General features: G+C 42.3%; 1 protein-coding gene across 6 annotated transcripts in view; it reads right to left on the reverse strand.

Moving 5' to 3' along the window:
- Positions 1-559: 559 nt before the first annotated feature.
- glcci1a (glucocorticoid induced 1a) overlaps positions 560-13,061 on the reverse strand; it is a 32,217-nt gene continuing 19,715 nt past the window's right edge. For 5 of the 6 annotated variants that reach the window (XM_029514196.1, XM_029514192.1, XM_029514195.1 and 2 more), the window contains 4 exons: positions 7,551-7,703; positions 7,197-7,407; positions 3,898-4,018; positions 560-3,821 (listed from right to left, as the gene is read on the reverse strand). In XM_029514196.1, the coding sequence (XP_029370056.1) occupies positions 3,506-3,821; positions 3,898-4,018; positions 7,197-7,407; positions 7,551-7,694 (792 nt within the window). In that variant the 5' untranslated portion in view covers positions 7,695-7,703 and the 3' untranslated portion in view covers positions 560-3,505. Of the gene's footprint in view, positions 3,822-3,897; positions 4,019-7,196; positions 7,408-7,550; positions 7,704-8,559; positions 8,829-13,061 lie in introns of those variants that run through there. The other variant, XM_029514197.1, reaches the window with a different exon arrangement.

A 13,061-nucleotide genomic window follows, 5' to 3' on the forward strand; every position in this document is an offset into this window, starting at 1 on the left:
TATTATTGCACACATCTAGTTTACCAATGCCAAGTATATGTAGGACACTAGGAAAGCTATAGCTCTTGTTAGGGTGCTGAAGTGTCTTTAGAAAACAACACTGCATTTGGCCTCTTTCAAAGCCATATGCAAATATGAATGAAACATCAATGCAGGGAATCCAAAAGCACACCAGATATGAAAATAAAGGTGGATTATGTTTCTCACTTGCAAATGAAAGTGGCGAGTCATTTACACATGGCAATGCTTATCTACCAGCCTAGAGGACAGTGTTCTGCACAGTTCTGCACAATGTATAGGAAAAATTCTGGAAGTTTTGCTGTATAATAGTGGCATCTGGGTGCTTACAACATTCAGTGGTAACAGTCAGTTAGAGGGAGGCAGGCAGTTGTGATATTATCTTTACACCAAACAGACAATGATGCAACTGTATCTGCAACCAACTTGTCTGTGTCTTGTAGCTACTCCCTTTCAGCAAGACACAGATATATTTCAGGAATGCGTCGTCATGAGTCTATTTGTGTCTTGGATACTGAAACTGTGTGTTTAATGGAATAGCAATTATCTTAACTATCTGTGTAGATAGGAACTGAAGCTAGACTGAGATAAAGGTGGTGCAGTCAGTTGTCTTATTTTTGGCTAAACCTCATTGCTAGGTGGACACAACCTGTGCAGCTACATCTACTGCGGTCTAGAGCTGATTAGAGATCCTAATTACTATGTGGTGCCAGAAGAACTAGAGGCAGGCATCAAACGTCAGAAATCTTTATATCTTTGATCAAATTCAAAGCTGCAGTCAACAACTTGACAACTAGGACAGCAGACAATTGAGTGAAATAAATACTTAGTATCAGCTAGCAGTAGCAGCCAGACCTTCATTTGTTGTTTTGCAGTGAATAAAGGTGGCTTTTTCAGTTACAAATGTTGAAAGCAATGTAGACTCTAGGCTGATTAAGAGAGAAAGTGTTTGTACTCAATAGTTGGTGATAATTCTCCAGCTATCTTTCTTATTGCATGGATGAAAATAAAAAAATGTGGTCAGTGCAGCTTTAAAACACTATGATTAAAGAGATTAAAGAGGACAGTCCAGTCCTAAGGGTATCACTTTCCCTGACAGATTAAGTCATGAAAAGTCTGAGCTGAGCATTACTGTGCTAACCGTTAAAACACTGTTCAAAATTGTGACTACACTAACTGTAGCATTACTGGGTCAATAAATCCAAGTAACCCACTATCTCAAGTATGACTACAGAGTCAATACATACCAACAGAACATGGATCCTGCAGTGTAATGTAGAATGACACTAATGAGGATGTTTGTGAATCCAGATTTATTTGAAAGATTCGTGATGAACAGTAACTCGTGGTGGCTAAACCTTGGCTGGTAGTACTGTATAACTTTCTTATGCTTTAACTGCTGGAATAGTTCACAGTAAGACCATTGGACCTTTCAGAGGCAGAGGAATTAGAATATTTAACTACTCAGGCCTAAAACTTATTGAGTTTGCCGACTTTATGGATTTGCTTGTACTATTGTTCCTCTTTCACTTGTACTTGCACACACAATGGCAACTGTTCAACAAAATGTACATACACAGCATGAGGATATCTTACAAAGTCTGATGTCTTTAGGTCCCACTTACTTGGCACCCATGACCAATTATGTATATATTTTTTTTCTACTACGTAGTTTAATAATCTATCATTTTGATATCTTATAAACTCTGCTTTTACACACACACACACAAAACTGATGTTGCTAACTATTCTCTAGCTCGGAAAAATGTTTACACAACTCTACCTCCAACTTGCACTGGTAAAGAACCAAATACTTTGACTGGGTTGTATGTTCCTGTGATGGTAGTTGACTCAAGAGAGCCAGTCACTCATTGTACTGTGACTTTAAAAGTCATAAGTAATAGACTGCCACTGAATGTTTTCCAAGTTCCTGTCCATCAGTTTGAACACAGCCATGTGTGCCAGCAGTCACAGTGTGTGTGGTCCAGACAGCTGAACAAGACAATCCTTTACCCCCTGCAGCTCCTATCACAGGTTTAGTCTTGGACTGGACTCTGAAACACAATAATTTGTCTGGGGATGAGGAAAACCAAGGAACAGTGAGTGAGTGAAATCTGCTTTGTCGGGCTGAGATCTGAACTGACATACATTCCAAATTACCTGAGTAGAGACTCTCATTGTGAATACCTAAAGTGAGGTCAGACGAAGACACTGCACAAGAAATTTGTAGCCATTCCTTTCTTTTTTTTTTGGTCTTTGTCCAAAGGATTTGCTCTTCGCATTTTTACATATGGTTTGGTAATGGGACATGGTCAATTGAAACATAATAGAAAGAAGTATAAACCATAATGTAACATAATCCTTATTGGTACAGGTGTGTATACAGTACAGCCCAAAAGTTTGGACACACCTTCTCATTCAAATTAATAGGAAAGTGTGTCCAAACTTTTGGCCTGTACTATAAGTGTGTGTATGTCTACATATAGATACACACACACACACACAACAGGCAACAGGCCAAAAGGTTGGAAGCTATTTCTGTTCACAATGCCTTTCTTAAAAACCAGGAACAGTTCTGTGGATTTTGGGTCGGACTTTGATTTCATTGCTATGTACCATTCGCCTCAATTTACCTTTAGGTATATATTGATGTTACCAGACCATTGCTAAATAAATCTTAACAAAAGACGGTTGAGAAGTTTTTTTTCACTCAGTTTGAGTGGCTCAGACACTGCACAGAAAAGCCAGACTACTGTATACTCTTCTCTCTGCAGCCCAGTATTTGCATTGGCAAGTTTGATGGTGAAAGCACTGACAGCATGAAACAGAAAGTGTGCAGGGACAGATACACTGATGAAACTGCAGTGTCACAGACCTTCTGTTTACACCTGTACATTTATTATTTGGAGCACTATTTAACTTGCTTCTCACAGCAAATATTGATATGCCATTGATTTAGATTAATTAATCACAAAGCATGTAATTAATTTGACAGGTGTGTGTGTGTGTGTGTGTGTGTGTATGTGTATATTTACGTGTGTGTATATATACACACACAAACATATATGTATATACAGGCAGAGAGAGAGAGAGAGAGAGCTTATTCATACTGTGATTGTTGAAACAGAAGACAACATATAATTTAATCAGAAATATACTACAGATTTAAAACCCCACCCCCCACCATCCAAAGTTCTCCATTCCTTCCCCAGATGCCTGTGTGTGGAAACCATTAACCATCAAGTCATTCTTGACCAATGACAGCTCACACATTATGCAGTACAGGACAATGGTAAGTTCTTTTGGTGGCAATTAATCAGGACATTGTTGCTACGTCATGCAGAGATAGAAGGGGATGGAAAGGGTCAGCACAGAGAGTTGGAGACCTCCCTGGCAGAGCAGAGGGAGGTGTTGGTGGGACAGTTAGTGGTGATGGTGGGTGGTCGCTAGCTTGGATCCCGAAGTCAGAGGCCAGCTCTGCTGAGGTCTAGCTTATGGTTGGGCTGTCTGTCTGGGGGTCCGCAGTCTCTGAGGGCATGTTGGGCTCCTCAGGAGGATCCTCTGTGCTGGTGCTTGTGGAGACCTGAGGGGGAGTGCCATAGAACAGTGTGGCCCCCTGTGGCTCTGAGCTGGCACCTGCCTCCGTGTTGTCCTCATCTTCCTCAGGCTCAGTGGCTGAAATAAGGTGCAGAAATCCAGGAAGTTTGACAGGGCAGAATGCTGAACCTGTGGGGATGAAGTTGACTTTGTTTTTGTCAGGACAGGAGAAAAGGGGGACTGATGCCGATGTTGACTGCCTCGAGCTGCAGAGAAACAGTAGTGTCAGTGAGGACCACTGGGGCAGTGGTGAAATGTGTACAAATAATCTTTATTTTATACCTCATTTCCTCAAAAGCTTTAATCTTCTCACAGCCTTCTGGTGGCTCACGTTTGAACATGTAGCTGTTGTTGGGTTTGGGTGAGGAAGCAAACTTGGGTAGTGGTGAGCTGCTTCCACTGTCTGAGCACAGAAACACAAAGGACACACTGAAAACAGGAGCATTGTTTAAAGTGTTCCAGTTCATCTCAAAGAGATGTGGGAAAAATATACACTGAAGTAGACACTTGGCTTCGATTGCAGCAAGATATTATTTTGTTTCTACCACAAGAGGTTTCAACCAAAACAAGAGATGATGTTTGGTGACATTGTCATGGGAGTTGTTGTCATCTCTGCCATTGGTGTCTCAGTTCCTGGTGTAGCCAACAGCACTGTAAGTGACTAAACTGTGAAAATTGAGTGTAATTTGTGCTTGAAAATACTGGCATGAAATTCACTTTGGTGCTCTGCTCCTGTCATTCTGGAAAGAGTGAAACACTGCTTGCTGTTGTTTATGTGGTAGCTCCGTAAGTATTGTAATCCGTGCCTTAAAGCAGACATCAAGGAAATTAGAAAGAAACTGGCGTTCCAGGAAGTCAGAAGAGTCTCACAGAGCCTGGAAAGATAGCCTAAAACATATAAAAAAGCTCTCAGCAGTGCTAGAAGTTCATATTACTCAGCACTCATAGAAGAAAACAAGAACAACCCCAGGTTTCTCTTCAGCACTGTAGCCAGGCTGACAGAGAGCCATAGCTCAGTTGAACCAGTGATCCCCTTAGCTCTAAGCAGTAATGATTTTATTAACTTTTTTACAGATAAAATTCTCACAATCAGAGAAAGAATTTATCAGCTCTTGCCTACGTTAGATAAAAATCCCCTACTGAATACAGCAACTCCTGAATCAGCCGCGACGCCTCTTTTACATCTGGAATCATTCTCACCTCTGAATCTCTCAGAGCTAGCTTCTATAGTTTCATCATCCAGACCGTCAACCTGTCTATTAGACCCAGTACCAACTAGCCTCTTTAAAGAGATCTTTGATTTAATTGAGCCGTTCATTCTAGATTTGATTAATCTGACTTTATTTCTGGGTTATTTCTTATTTCTGGTGATCCAGATGTTTTGGCAAACTATAGACCCATATCGAACCTTCCACTTAGAATGACATTCTAATGGCCTCAGACAATGGATCAGCCTCCATACTTCTCCTTCTAGATCTCAGTGCTGCATTCGACACCATAGATCATAATATTTTACTACAGAGACTGGAACATGAAATTGGAATGAAAGGAACTGCACTAAGGTGGTTCAAATCCTACTTATCAGATAGACATCAGTTTGTTCATGTTAACAACAGCTCCTCCTCATGTACTGTAGTCAGTCATGGAGTCCCGCAGGGTTCGGTACTTGGTACAATCCTCTTTACGCTTTATCTGCTTCCTCTAAGCAACATTATCAGGAAACACAGCATCAACTTCCACTGCTATGCAGACGATACTCAGCTGTACCTATCAATGAAGCCAGACTGCAGGACATTTTTCACTTCTCAACTCTGACAAAACAGAAGTTATTGTACTCGGTCCTAAGCACCTCAGAAAAATACTATCTAATCATCTCATCAGTCTGGACGGCATTACTTTGGCTTCCAGCTCCACTGTAAGAAACCTTGGAGTAATTTTTGACCAGGACATGTCCTTTGTCCCTCACATAAAACAAGTTAGTCGGGCAGCTTTCTTCCACCTGAGAAACATTAGGAAAATCAGAAATATCCTTTCTCAGGATGATGCAGAAAAACTAGTCCATGCATTTGTAACTTCTAGGCTGGACTACTGTAACTCATTACTATCTGGATGTCCAAACAAATCTCTAAAAGGCCTTCAGTTGATTCAGAATGCTGCTGCATGAATATTAACAGGAACAAGGAAAAGAGATCACATCTCTCCTGTGTTAGCTGCTCTTCATTGGCTGCCAGTAAAATATAGAGTAGAATTCAAAATCCTTCTTTTAACATATAAAGCTCTTAATGGCCAAACTCCATCATATCTCAGAGAGCTCATAGTTCCTTACTGTCCTAGCAGGCCACTCCGCTCTCTAGATTGAGGTTTATTTGTGGTTCCTAGAGTCTCCAAGAGTAAATCTGGAGGCAGATGGTTCAGTTATCAGGCTCCTCTTCTATGGAACCAACTTCCAGCATCGGTCCGGGGGGCGGACTCTTTAGTAATTTTCAAGACCAGGCTTATAGTTAAAAAGTTAAAGTCTTCTACTCTTTAGCTATGCTGCTATAGGCCTAGGCTGCTGGGGGAAGGACTGAGCTTCTCTCTCTCTCTCTCTCTCTCTCTCTCTCTATCTCTCTCTCTCTCTCTCTCTCCCCCTCTCTCTCACTCGCTCTCCTTTCCTCCCCCCTTGCATGCGTTGATAAGAACCATCCTTCTTAAAAAACACAGTTTCACCCAGTTCTAAGCAATTATACTGCATTTACTAACCATGTTCTGCCAAAGTCTCTGTCTCTCCCAGTTCCTCTCCTCTCTCTCCCTGTCCTCATCCTGCAGGTGGTGACTCATCGCCATGCCATGTTCCTGCAACACCTGCTGGTCCCATATTTCATGAATTCTGTACTACAGCTCAACTCCATGAACTTCATGCAGCAACATGTTCCTGCCTACACCCCCCCCCCCTCCAATGCCTATCTCACTCTCTCTCTCTCTCTCCCCCACTCTCAACCCAACCGGTCGAGGCAGATGGCCGCTCCCCCCGAGCCTGGTTCTGCTCGAGGTTTCTGCCTCTTAAAGGAAGTTTTTCCTGCTCATCGGGGGATCTGTTGGGTCTATTTAAATAAATTTATAAAGAGTTTGGTCTAGACCTGCTCTATCTGTAAAGTGCTTTAATGTAACTTTGTTATGATTTGGCGCTATACAAATAAATCTGATTTGATTTGATTTAAGCATTGTAAAATGGTATTTCAGTGCTGGTTCATTCAGTGTTACCATTGGTAGAACATTTCTAGCTGTTAATCAAAAAAACTGTCAGAAATATTTTGCTCATATTTTTTGTGTCTCACACTTTCTGGTATTCTGTGATCATGTGTCTGATGTAAATAAGAATAACATGTTCTGATCTGATCTGAGCTTTATGATTCAAATTGAAAGATAGGATGAGATGGTACTGAACAGATACTGATGCGCTCCATGCATCTGACTATTATAGAGGAAATTTGTTGAATTAACAAGTCGTGAGGAAAGGTGAGGCTGTTTGTCGACAGAGTGATCTGACAGGTCTGTTGCTGAATCTGTCTACCATATAACAACCATTATATGGTATCTACCTTTATCGCGATCATACAGTAGATCTTCTGTGGAGTAGGGACTACCATCATGTGATCCTGGTGGGCAAGCTGGCGAGGGGCATGGTGATAGGCTAGAGCAGCTGCTGGACCGGCCAGGGGCTGAGGGATTCTGGGTGTCCATGCTGTGGGTACTGCTGCTGCGCTGCTGTGGTGGGAAGGGTGCTCGCCGCCCATCAGGAACCTCCAGGGACTACAGAGTCACAGAGAAGACACACAACAAGGAAGGGCAAAATACAGATCAGAAACAATTCAGTCCAAGTAATAGACTGAAAAAGACTCATTAGACTGATGACTGCCTGTCTCTGTAAGAACATGGATTACACACAGCCTCACCTTGAGCTCCTCCTTTTCTCCGTTGTCTTTGATGAAGACCTTCTCCAGCTCGTGGTTGATGCCCTCCATGCTGCTGGGCACCCTTGAGATGGAAGGCTTTGGCACTGTGATGTTGGACAGTGGCATCTGGGCCGACTTCGACATGGAAAAGTACTACAAAAACACACACATGTACAATTTGTACAGCTATTCTTGTTAAGACACTAGTCAATGTGGACCCTGTAAGCCTTCATATTATCATGGTCCTAAAAAAGAGAGAACAAATGTATACGTTTCCAGGTTCTGGAGCTAATCCCAGTTGACATTGGGCAAAGGCCGGGTACACCCTGGACAGGTCACTAGTCCATCACAGGGCCAACACACAGAGACAAACAACCACTCACACTCTCATTCAGACTTAGGGGCAATTTAGATTCAACAATTAACCTAAACATGCATGTCTTTGGATGGTGGAACATGCAAACTGCACAGAGAAACCCCAGGTCTGGGGAACCAAACCTGCAACCTCAGGCAACAGTGCTAACCACTATGCTGCCTTCAATCACAGCCCACGAGTGCTCCCCAGTTCCCAGCAGAGACATTAAACTCCCTGCCACCCTCCAGAGGAGAGTGAAAGTTTGGTACCCATAAGATGTGCAGCTGGTGGTAGGACGCCAAGCTGGTTTTGGTAAATTTCATTATCTTGGATCAGCCTTGGAAAGTGAATTTATTTTGTATTTCATTCTGTTTTTCAAACAGAGAAGTTTGACTTGGATACACTTTGTTTTTTTAAATCATAGTAGCCTCCCTTTAAACATTTCACTTGGAAGAGGTGGACACCTATATGTGACACACTTCATAACAGTACAGTAATAATACAAGGCCATTGTAAGTGTTAGACCTGGAGAAAACAACAGTTTACCTGATAGCTGTTCCCACAATTCACTGTCAACACTGGAGGCTTCAAAGAAGTAACGTTCATATATCACTCATTCATGAGCCATAATGCTTTTCCTTTTAGGATTACTACCTGAAAGTGGCTGGCTGTGGAGATGTGGCTGGTGATGGTGGTGTGAGTGATGGTGTTGTACAGGGACAGGGGTGGGGGGGCAGTTTGCCTTGGTCTTCACTGTTGGGTCTTCCTTGTTCACCGTGGTGGACCTAACTCCGCAATCTACTAGAGTAAAATGATGCTGGTCAGGGGATCCACGAGGGAATACATGCTGTCAGTCTGTTCAATTAAGCACCATGGTCTCTCACAATGTTATAATATAATACTCGTAATGTAATCAAAGGACAATAAAGATTCAACACTCCCTTCTAGCTATCGCCCACTGTGATTGATCAATACAGACAATATCCCTCAATAATTCTCAATGATCAAACAAAGGCTGACACTCTACAGATAACCTCAGAAGGCACCTTCATTTGATCATCATGTCGCAGCGCAGCAACACAGAAGCTATTGTTGTATTTCTTGATGCTAAAAAAGCCTTTGTCAGAGTTACCTAGTCCTTCCTTTTTGCTACCCTTCAAAAATTTACCTTTGGAGAGTCACTCCAAAGGTACATTTATCCACTGGGTATCCACACTGTATAACTCACACAAGGTTATAGTAACTACTAATGGGATCACAACGCAAAGCTTCACTCTGCAGAGTGGAACCAGACAAGGGTATCTTCTCTCTCCCCTACCGTTTGCTAGATTCATCAAACCACTGGCATCAGCAATAGCTGTTTGCAAACATAAAATCAATTTATATGCTGACGATCAAACTTTACTTTCATACGATGTCTTACTCTCCTTGCAACAACCTCAAAGATCATTAGAGGAAGCATATAACTGTATCTCAAATTACAGTTTCAAATTAAATTATTAATTCAGTCCTCTCTGACTACTCGATTCACTGGTCCAAATCAACATTACCGATAATGGAGAATGCTTGGGATCCTGCAGATCAAAGTTCCAACTTTCCTTCACCACAGGCAACATTAAATACTTGAGTATAAATATCTCACCTAAATTATCATAGCTAGTCCACCTGAAATGTGATCCACTACTGAAGAAAATCTGTTGTGACCTGGGGCGCTGAAACAATCTTCCCATCTCTCTTATGGGGCGTATAGCTACAGTTTAAATGAAAATTCAAGTCAACTATTTATTCTCCACGATCCCATCGAAACCCACAGCAAAGTGGCTGCAGAATTTTCATTCTACTATTGTAAAATTCTACTCAAAATACAAAAAGACAAGAATTGGCTTAAAAAAAAAATTGAAGGTTGGATCCACCAAATTTCATGAATTACTTCTTGACGAATTAACTGCAATATATCACAAAATGGATAAATCCAAATGCAGAGTACAACTCTTGGGTTGAACTTGAACAGGTAGACTGTTACCACATCAGTATCGCTGATCTCCCCTTCATAACCATGACGCTCACACATCACAACTGCTTCAAAAAAAACCTATGATTGCCTACATCCTCTCTACTTGGTGGAAAATTCTAGAGACCACAGATTTCCAACAGGATCCCTGTATGTTCTCTCCAATGCAGCACAATCCAGACTTTGTAAATAACAACAACAATAACAAGTCCCTCTTCATATTCACACTTGGGAGCAGAAAAGAATCACCCACCTCCATCACCTCTTTCCGGAGAACTTACTTTTAAAACACAGATTTATTTGAGACTTTTGGAAAAAGAAATGTAAACTTTCTGCAGTACCTACAAGTAATAAAGACAATTTAAAAGGGAAAATTCCAATGGAATTTGTCATTGACATCATAAAGATCTCTCCAAAAAAGAAGAAAAACATCTCTAATATATACAAGTCTCAAGCACACATTCTATGCATCTATCAGTATCAAAATGGGAAGCAGATCTGTCTCTGTCTGCTAACTTTGACTTCTAGATACAGACCAGCGTAAATACACTTAAAATTACAAAAAAATCTAATCTACAACTGATCCAGTTCAAACTACTTCACAGATGACACATAACTCAATACAAGATGCATAGAATGGGTTTCTCTCACTCGACATATGTACGCAATGCACCAAATACATCAGACTCCTATTTCCACACTCTCTGGCTCTGTTCACCTGTACATCACTTTTTCTCAATCGTAACACAGAAACTCTCCTCCATCTTGGACGGCATAGTCCCACTAACTCCTAACCTTTGCCTTATCAGTGATGTGACAACTTCTAAACAAACCATCTATCCGACTCTGTTGTTGTAGCTGTAGCCATCGCCAAGAAAACAATCGTAGTTAACTGGGAAAATTAACAGTCTCTTAACATCTCCCAGTGGTTGGACCTACTTTATGGATATATATCATTGGAGAAAATATCTGCTACCTGAAAAAAAAAAAAAAACAATTGACTTTCTTTACAAAAAAATGGGAAGGATTCATTGACTCTCTAAACCTCAATCTGCTCTTGACCTTGCTTGCTAGCATATGCCATTTCTGCACATTCATGTACCTTCTTGCACTATAATATTACTCTCCCTGTATGCTAAGGTTACAACTCCTGTTTATGGAAATGCTTTTATGACTCTCCACATCAAGGATCACTATGGTGGATCGCCGGACCACAGCACCTTAGGGGTGATTCTGTCCTCTTCACCCCTAGGTTGATCTCTGGCTCTCAGGGGTCTGCCCGGCCGACCTCCTTCCCCCTTCCGTGAGGGTATGCTCTGGCACCCTGTTCTGTGGCTCCAAGGCCTTTTAGCTGTCCTCGGATAAGGGGTTGGTGAGGGCTGCTTCCTCCTGGGTCCCCCTGCGGGCCTCACGGTGTGGCCCTGGGCGGTCTCTGGCTTCTCCACTGCCCCCTCCTCCCTCCACTTTGCTCACTCCCTTGGGGGCCTCACTTGGGGGCCAGCTGGCCCCTGTGGGCGGGCTCTGGCTTGGTGCACTGGGGTTAATGCTTCTGCAGCATTCCCTGTATGCCACCGTCGGCTGTGGGGTGGAGGCGGCCATTCCTCCTTTCTGGTGTTGCCATGACCTGTGTCTCTGGCATGCTGGGTTTGGGGATGCTTGCAGTTGGTGGGGACTGGTGGTGCCTGGCGGTGCCTTTCAATGGCTGGCCTGTGTTGGTGTGCGTTGGCTGCTGAATGACTGGTGTGCCCCTGTCGCTTCACTCTGCTGGGACCATGCCGGATTCCCTACCTCTGGGCCCCTGGTCGGGTGCACCAGCGCCCCTCTGGCTGGGGACCAGGGATTGATGAACATTTGCAACTCGGGGGGCCCAGTGGCCTGGAGGCCTGTAAGCCCTGTGGCAGACAGTTCAGTTGGGTGCCCGGGATCTTCTGGTGCCTCGTGGCTGGGCTTTGTCTTCTGGAGTTGTGTGATGATGGGTCCATGGCGACTCTGTTCCTTGGTGGTCGCTGTGGGTCTAATGCTGGCTAGTGTGCGATGGCTTGCTGCTTCCACTCTCTCTTCTGGGGGGAGGGTGGGGTTCTCCCAGTGCTTCCCTTCCCCTGTCCATCCTTCTGTATCTCGTCTGTCCTTTGTTCCCCCCTATATTCACCATGATGTAGCACTGCCATCCCTGCCACACAAAGGTCATTTCACTCAATAAAGATCAACAAACCAGCTTCAATGGAGGGCTGGTGATGGTCACAAATACACATTGACATAATAAAATATTTGGCTGCATAGTTTAACATAGTTTAACACCTTGTGGTGTTTGTGGTGTGGTGTTAAACTATGAAGAAAATGCAGACAAAAAAACAAAAAACAAAAACAAAACCAAACGAAGGGCAATAATGAGACCCATGTGAATACATCAAAATTATCCTTTTAAATGTGAACTGCAGGTACATTCAATCTTGATTCAATCAAAGAAGCAACTATCCTGTCTATAAAAGTGGATGGACCATCTGGAGCTGCCTCCACACCTCTTGTTTGGTTTATTAGCCAGTCCCATTTAGAGGAATACAACATAAAGCAGAATATACACTATAGCATGGCTACAGAGTGAATGACTGCAGCACACATAGCTAACTGCCTACAGCAGTTCACTCTTCATTCATCCTCAACTCCACCTTCACCTAAAAGATGGCAGAGAGCCAAACTGTAAACTGTAGTTTTAAAAATGGCAGCTCACAAACCAATGGGTGACACTTGAGAAGGACATTCCCTTTTCCAGTATGGACAGTAAAACATTTAAATAGTTCAACAATGAATGGATTCACTGAAATCGTATTTTATTTGAATGAAAATGGGCATTAACTGAAGACATTAACTTTGCAATGTCATGTCCAGAATAATTCAGTGAAATGAATAGTTTATTAGTTGAGGCAAAGTCACTTATAAAAGAAAAAAGGCTGGTGCACACGTGAGGAATTGCACATATACTTTATACATTTATACATAATACTTGACTGAAGTAAGAAAATTACCTTCCTTGTTTTCTTATCAAAAACTATGTTGGCCCTAAAAAATAAATTAATAAATAAAATCATCTACAAAGTCACAATGTATATACAATTTCTAATATTGAATGTATTTTTACAATTTATAG

The sequence above is a fragment of the Echeneis naucrates genome, chromosome 11 (genome assembly GCF_900963305.1).
Source record: "Echeneis naucrates chromosome 11, fEcheNa1.1, whole genome shotgun sequence".
NCBI classification, from domain to species: domain Eukaryota; kingdom Metazoa; phylum Chordata; class Actinopteri; order Carangiformes; family Echeneidae; genus Echeneis; species Echeneis naucrates.